General features: G+C 41.2%; 2 protein-coding genes across 2 annotated transcripts in view; both read left to right on the forward strand.

Annotated features, from left to right (window-relative positions):
• Window positions 1-3,494, forward strand: part of arhgap4b (Rho GTPase activating protein 4b) — a 31,207-nt gene extending 27,713 nt beyond the window's left edge. The window contains exon 24 of the mRNA XM_070839288.1: window positions 793-3,494. Coding sequence (XP_070695389.1) covers window positions 793-1,011 — 219 coding nt within the window. The 3' untranslated portion in view covers window positions 1,012-3,494. The remainder of the gene's footprint in view (window positions 1-792) is intronic.
• Window positions 3,495-5,092: 1,598 nt separating this feature from the next.
• Window positions 5,093-8,157, forward strand: cav4b (caveolin 4b). The gene is made up of 4 exons (XM_070840290.1): window positions 5,093-5,258; window positions 5,735-5,988; window positions 6,942-7,129; window positions 7,732-8,157. Exons 2-4 carry the CDS (start codon window positions 5,740-5,742, stop codon window positions 7,913-7,915), a joined length of 621 nt encoding a protein of 206 aa, XP_070696391.1. The 5' UTR covers window positions 5,093-5,258; window positions 5,735-5,739; the 3' UTR covers window positions 7,916-8,157.
• Window positions 8,158-8,248: the final 91 nt, after the last annotated feature.

Here is an 8,248-nt window from a genome sequence, read left to right on the forward strand (position 1 = left end):
TTTTGCTAATTGAGTCAAAGCAGTCGACTAATAACTTATGTAACCTATATTGAGTATGTCAGGTTCACCCATTCATGGCCATCAAGTGCCCCAGAGATGTAAGAGTACTTTTTAAAGTATTTTTAAACCCTATTTTTTTTACATTCAAACGAACTGGTAGGTACAAAAGCTTTTGGAATTGATTCAATAGATTCAGCATACAGCCTTAGTGCCAAAAAGTTCTTTTAATGGGTGTTTTTTTGATCTGGTGCAATTCCCCCTAACAGGCTCAGATTGTTATTCTTAGTGTGTGGTAACATTACAGCGGAGCCACCTCTGTGTTAAATAATGAGGTAACATTACAGTTTTTGTCAATGGAGTCTGATGAAAAAGCTTAAACAAAAAGGATCTTCCAAGTCTGTCTCTGTACAGATCCTTTCCGTAATGTTGAGCTGAGCCTGTCAGAGGCAAAAACAAGCACTTTTAGTGGATGTATTTTAATCAGCTGCCAGCTGAGGCGATCCACTGGACCAATACCAAACAGTTTTAGTACCTACCAGTTATTTCAAACCCAAATTCTAAAAAAAAAGTTTTGAAAATACCAGAATTATCCTTTAATATTAGGATGCCTGTGGTAGTGCAGGAGGGTGAATGAGAAGTGACCTTACTAACCTGATATCAGTCCCATCAGTCACCTTGTGGATGCAGCTTCCTGTGCAGTTTAGGTGTCATCGGGGTGAGGCGTTCCCTGAACACAGGTCACTGAGTCCCTCTGTCTCCCTCCCTCACTGTTTCCCCTCTCCCTCCTCTCAGGACCTGATCAGCCGTCAGATGAATTCGGTGTTCAAGGAGCTCCTGTCTCGCCAGCCTCCCGTGCAGCAGGCCACCCTCGCCACCCCTGCCACTCCTGCTCCTTCCTCCTCCTCCTCCACCACCTCCTCCTCTTCCTCCTCTATTCCTCAAGCTGCCCCCGCTGCCAAAAAAGTAGGATTCGGCCTGAGAGGACGGGCCCTTTTCAGACCGGTGGACTGAGAGAGAGAGAGAGAGAGAGAGAGAGAGAGAGAGAGAGGAGAGGCTGACTGGAATTAATGATTCATTGTTTGACGGTGATGATAACGCTGATGCTGATGATACATTTGGTGAAGATCTTGATTTATTTTTTTGACACGTGTATGATATTTGCGTCTCTGCCATCTCATAGTGCCACTAGTCTCGGTGCCGTGTTACTGTACGTCCAGTGTGTCTGTTTTCCAGCTGGTTTTTTGGTCTTTTTATGTTCTGGTCTGTTTTTGTTCTCCAGGCTTTTGCAAAATTTTTTGGAGAATCAGGGATGTGACATCGCCAGTGATATCACCAGACTGACTTTTTGAAGTGGTTGCCATGATACTTACAACAACAGCAAAAGACTTAAGCTGCCCCCCAGTGGCAGATCTGAGATTAGTTCACCCTTAGAGCATTTGCTTTATTGTAAAAAGGCCTGAGTGCCTTCTCATCTTTTACTCTTCACATTTATTTCACTTGAAATAACCTGTTGGTTTGAACTCTGCATATTATGTTTAAGAAAAAATAATAATGTGATCTAGGAAGGTATTTATGTAGCCCCAAAGTGTTCAATATGAAGTAATTAAATTATGAAATAACCATATGAATGAACTGTAAAATGTGAAGTAGCTGAGGAGCTTCAGTAAAACTGCACTTGTTATTATGAGATGTCACTTTCAACAATAACATGATTCTATTTATTATCATTTTTATTTAATTATTGAGGCTCATTTCAAAATGCACCTTTTTAAAAGTCTGTTTTTATTTCACAATGACATTTTCCACAACGTCACTTTTCATGACAGTGTTGTTGTCGTCGCCCTCTCACCTTTCAGCCAATCACAGGCCTCCTTTCAAAACAACAACTGCTGCTGCCAGATTTCACCAGCTAGCTCGCGTTAGTTTGACCAACAGCGATGCCGCAGACGCGGTCAACTAAACTTCTGTAGCTTTTAAACTTACGCTTAATGCCTCGTTCATACTACGAGCGACAAAGCTTCAAAACGGCCACGTGTCGCCGTTTAAGTGTTGCTTACGTGCTCATTGACATAGTTTTTGGCCTGGGCTTGTGCACTTATGAAATTATCTTTAATAGCTAGTGTAGAAATGTAGTAGCATTACACAGAAGCTAACATTGGCGAGCATAGTGTCAGCTAGCTGAATAACACGCTGCCGCAACCTGCCATTGTGATTTTAACGTTACATGAACGCTGCTCCCACATTAGGCAGCAACCCTCTGCCAAGCTGCACCTCCTAGTGTCAGTGAATACAACAGTAGGGTTATTAGAACTATGGAAAAAGTTGAGGCCAGCTCATCCTTATTTATGGCCCTTTTCACGCAGCGATTAATGTCGGGCGTCAGTTTGTAGCTTCATGTCGCTCATAGTGTGAACACAGCATAACAAGGCTGCTCATGCTAGCTGCACAACTGGCTAACTAGCCTAAGAACTTATTATTACTGATAGCATGGATAATCTTGTTAAGCTAAATAAATAAAAGGTGTTTTAACTGTTTTATTTATAGCAACTAACTAGCTAGTCTGGCAGCAGTGAAGGATGGCTGAGAGATGAGAGGGGGAGAAAATACAAAATAAAAGTCCTATAAAACTCTAATTTTGATGTTAGTTCACTATAAATAGAAAATAACTGACGGTGATTAAATCAGTTGGGTTTTTCTTTAATCATTTAACAAATTATTGTTTTATTTTATAGTTCATTTGTGTGAATATTTATCCCATATTTATTTTTATTTTAGTAATATTGAACATTTTGGGGCACCACAGATGTACAACTGTAAGCAGTGAGGTCAGTACGACAGCATGCAGCATTACCGCACACACACACACACACACACACACACACACACACACACACACACACACAAAGATGGAGCATACATTCCCCTTCATATGTGATAAATGGCCAGATACGCTGGCCAAAACTCAGGGCTTTTGCAGAGTTAGAGACAGGCTAACTCAGGTTTGGCTATGAAGGACGAGTTTTTCACTCAGGGCTTTGGTTGACGTACTCTTCAACTGGAAACTGTGCCCTAGCCTCAAGAGCCAAAATGTCCCCCTTATCAGAGAGGATTCAGTGATTTCCTCTGGTTTAAACTGTGAATGCAACGGCGACATTTTGGCGCCACGATCGAAACTTTTGTCTCATTCATCCACACATTTTAGCCCCCCCGACTATATCTAGCACCATCCACAGGTCCCATTCAAACGTGTGTTTTCAGGATTTTTGCAGTGAGATGTACAATTAATTTGAGCCCAAAAGCATTTGAAATGTTTTTACATCTCCCCTCTGTCGTGTTTCAGTACTGGAAACATAGAATTTTTTTTTTTTTCAAAATTGATTCTGTCTCTATGATTAAAACACCCTGTTACTCTGGATCACTGTTTGATGATGTCACTAAATTTACTGTGTCCAATTGTATATGTGGTTAAAGAATATGAATCCAATAAAGATGAAATGAAGTGATGAATGATTATGGTTTGTCAGTGTATTTCAGAGCTCGTTAAACAACACAATCACAGCATGGTCATAATCTGCTTCGGTTTCAGTTTCCTGCTGCAGCACAGCTCGTGGGTTCATTCCTTTAACTTTAGCTCATCGCTAGACATGATTTTGCTACCAGCTGTGCAGGAGCCGTGTTAAACAGAAGAAGCTGCGTTACAATGTCTGAAACATTTTTTTCCTTTATTACAAAATACTGGAAATTTTACCTTCTTCATACTTCTAAAAACTCTTCGAATCAAAGGGAACATCAGTCTTTGGTTAAAGGATAACTGGTATTTTTAAACCTGGGCCTCGAAATGACTTGTATGAACAAAACATTTTGTAATTAGTCCAGTAGATGGTGTTAAGTGGCTGCCTGGGGGCAGGCAGGGAACAAGCTAGAATGGCTGTAATTGTTTGGGGCAATCAATTTTTTGCCACTGACAGGCTCAGATTGTGTCTGACAACATTACAGAGAGGATCCCTTGAGAGGTAGACCTGGAAGATCCTTTTTGTGTAACCAAAAATAGCCTTTATATCACTGAGGTCAAGGCCGCCAGACTCCATTGAAAAAAACATACATTTTACACAAGAGTCGCTGTTCTACCTCTGTCACAAATAATGGTTTTTGTTTGTGTCATTGTGCGACTTTGGTGTTTCAAAGGGTGAGTTCAAATCCAACACAATATTTGTGTAACACACAACACCACAAACAAACTAGGTGATCGAGGCAAAAGTAAACAAGTCATACCCATGTTCTGTAAGATAAAATTACTATTTTTGTCAGCGGAGTCTGGTGGCTTTAAACCGAGACATATATTTCTCGTTAAACAGAAAATAATCTTACAGGTCTATCTCCTGACCTATCTACAGGTCTAGGGATCATTTCCATTATGTTGTCAAACACTTTGAACAACAATCTGTGGCAAAAACACTCAAGCTTAGTGGACATATTTTAATCAGGTGCAATTGCAGCCATTACAACCTGTTGACCGGCCGTTCCCGGCTGACAGCTGAGGCGATCTACTGAACCAATTCCAAATGTTTTCCCACCATGAATTTAGAATCCAAATATGTAAAAGAATAAGACCCAGGTTAAAAAATTGCAAGTTATCTTTTCATGCATGGTGCAACCAGTGACAAAGACAAGGGGCCCTTAGGAGACAGTTTTGTTTTAAAGGGTCATTCGCCGAAAAGGTTTGGTAAACAGTTTATTCTTAGCAAATTTTGGCAAAGGCCTTGTGGGGAGCTTTACAAACTGCAGTGTCAGTAGCAGAGACAGGCTGCTTCCTCTGGACGGCAGAGCCATGATCTAAATATCACTTAATGTTCACTTTATCCTGACTCATCACATATTCATCCGTATTATTGGTGTGTATTTGTGTGTTTCATTGTTTCAGTTTTTATGTCACGGCGACACTCAAGTGCTGTAACGTGATCTTGACCCTTCCACTCCTCCTCCCTAAAATAACCCTTTCCCATAGCCACCCAACACACACACACACACATTCAGAAGGAGTAAGAGGCAGTGTGACACATTAGCAGTTCTGCTGCTCTAAGCCAGTGTCAGACACTGTAGGTGCCTGTGTGACTTCTCATATCCCAAATCAGCTCTGAGGGACATTGTGCTTAAGAGCCTGAACTGATCTCATTGACGTTTTAGATTGGCAGTCTCTGCAGGGCTCCATGCCCGTCTCTCTGTTACTGATACTGGATTAAGATAGCACTCCGAGGAAGGTAAGTCAGACATGATTCATCATTTCTCCTGTTGCTGTCCCTGTCGTAGATCTGCCACCACGCTTCCTCAACAAGGATATTAGACATAACCACACTGTTTCATGTATATCTGATGCATGCAAGTTCATTTAAAGTTTTTTAATCAACTGTTAAACATATCTGAAGATAAAAAAAAAAGGAAACAACCTTGCTGAGAACACTGACCCAGAATCATTATACTGGATGCAGTTCATTTTAAAAACACCACTTTAAAATTACCAGCTGCTATTTACAGATTTTGGTATGGCTTCTTTTCCGGAGGAAGAACAGGTGGCAGTGCCGCTTACACTCTACATGCCTGCAGTGTACAGTATTTGTGTGTGTGTCTGTGTGCGTGTGCGTGTGTGTGCACATTGGTTTACAGTATGCATGCGTGTATGTTAATGTCAGACAGGTATCGCCATTAATCATGTCTGTGTTCAAACACGCGCCCTCAGCGAGGATGATGATGGTGAGCGACGACTGTCTGGTGGAGTGTAAGATCGACGACGACAGTGAAGAGGAGCAGATAAACACTCCTCCTCCTCCTCCGGAGTTTGCATCCAAAGCCTCCACTCCAGCTCCCAGGCCTCCAACCCCTCCTCCGGCCCCTGCCACACCTACCCCCACACCCACCCCCACACCCACACCCACACCCTCACCCACCCGTCCAGTCAACAGGGACCCTTATGGCATCAACCAGCACCTAAAGGTTCCCCTGTTGTTCTCTTCCTGGTAGTGTTAGCACTGTATTTTCACTACCTCCGTCATTTGTAATTGTTGGAAGCTTCATTCATTGTGTTCATGTGTACTTTTCTTTTGTTTTTGATATCTAGGCCTAGTTTGCTATCCCTAATTACCACCTGCATAGTCAAGGATTACACACACTCCAACATTTTGGACAAACTCCAGACAGATTTCACGACGCCCTGAAGCACTAAGTCAGCGGTGGAGTGATAAAGTGCATTAACTCAAGTACTTTCATGTACAGTTATTTTTTCTTAATCAAGCGTTTCCATTTTATGCTACTTTTCACTTCTATTCACTGTATGTGAGAGGGAAGTATTTCTATTTCACAAAAAGCAAAGATAAGAAGAAAAATCTTTTTAAAAATGACAAATTTCTTTGATGATGTTTTTTTCTTTACTCATTAATCATCTCAGGGCAGCCACTGCATTAAACTTGCATTACATAAAGTTGACAGTATATAATTAACAGTATATATTTGACATGTCTGACAACATTACATAAAGGATTACGACCTGTAAGATCCTTTTTGTTTAACCACAAACAGCTGCTAAATCAATCAGTCACCAGACTCCATTCATAAAACAGTAATTTCCCACCGGTTGCTGGTCTACTGTTGTCTCTACCGGTTAGTCTGTTTATGTTGTTGTGTTTTAATGGGTTAATTTGGATAAAAACACAATAATTTGTAACACATAATAACACAAACTGTTTTTGTCAATAGAGTCTGGTAGGTTTGAATACACAATATATAAATTCTAGCATTATGTACAAATAGGGAAAATACCAGAGTTCTATTTTATACTGTAATTATCTTTGCTTGGGTGTCAGCCAGTAATGTATCACCTGAACCTGTCAACACTTTCTTGTATTTGTCCTTACTGACTCTGACGTGCACCGCCCCACTCTCTTCTGCAGGTGGAGGTGAGTGACGTGCTGGCGGAGCCCGCCACACCTCGCAGCATAGACCAGGTGTGGCTGTACAGTGTCACTGGCTTCGAGGGGGCTCGCATCTGGACGTACCGCGTCCTCTCCTTGCTGTTGGCCGTGCCCTTTGCTCTCCTTTGCGGTGTTTTCCTGGCCATTCTCGCCTGTCTACACGTCTGGTACGCTGGTGGCTTGTGATCCCAAACATTGAACAGTGTCTACTGGCATGTCTGTAGGTTGAGGTTGAGTCTGATGTTCATTATCAATCAATATACCCAATAGCCTACTTTGTTATATTGTGAAAATGCACACACCAGATACCCAGAGTAGGAGATGTGACATCTTAAAAATCCTTATTTTGTTTGAAAAACTATTATTCCTTTTCCAGTGACATAGGAGAGAGAAAATCAGGAAATCTTTACATCTAAGAGGCTGGGACTAGCAAATTTGAGAGATTTTCCTTCTAAAAATGTCTTCAATTATTAACCTTTTATCAAAATTGTTGCCAAATATTTTGATTTATTGAATTATTGTTTCAGTTCAGGGCCTGAAAAAGTAACATTTCAGGTAAAATGTTCAGTAATTTAGAAAAATAAAGATTGGAGTTACCTCTGGACGGGCTGGTTGTTCCCCCTTGTTTCAAGCCTGAGTAGTAACGGCATCACTTTGTTCAGGAAGAAAGCTGCTCACACACACACCTCAAACTTCAGACACATAGTACACAGATATACAATCATTTTAATAAGTCTCCCTCTCTCCCTCTCTCTCTCTCTCTCTCTAGGTTTGTGGTGCCTTGCATACAGCTGAGCAGCACCTTCCTTCCATGCGTACGCTCCCTGTGTATGTGTGCTGTGAATGTTTTCATCTCTCCCTTCTGCACGTCCCTCGCTCTCTGCTGCAGTCATATCGCTGTCACGCTGTCGAACAAGGACTGGCATCCAATGAGAGACAAAGAGGCTGTATGAATGCGTGACATACACAGTGATATTGAGTGAGTGAGTGTGTGAGCGGGTGGTAAAGAGAGAGAGAGAGAAGTGTGTTTAATTGTGTCTTTTTTAGTTTTTTAATTAGTTCTGCAGCCTGGTGAATGACATTTGATACGTTTTCTACGTGTAAAATCACATCAATTATCATTATTGTTGTTATTATTAATATGACAGTTCATTCTACACTGACTTCAGATGTATTTCTGAGACTGGGATTCTGAATCATATCAAGCTATCAATAAAATAAATGTCCTCAGATGAGTCCTTGAGCATTTTTGTTTTTGCTTTACCAAATGGATTTTACAGACATTT

This window comes from Pempheris klunzingeri, chromosome 11 (assembly GCF_042242105.1).
Source record: "Pempheris klunzingeri isolate RE-2024b chromosome 11, fPemKlu1.hap1, whole genome shotgun sequence".
NCBI lineage: Eukaryota > Metazoa > Chordata > Actinopteri > Acropomatiformes > Pempheridae > Pempheris > Pempheris klunzingeri.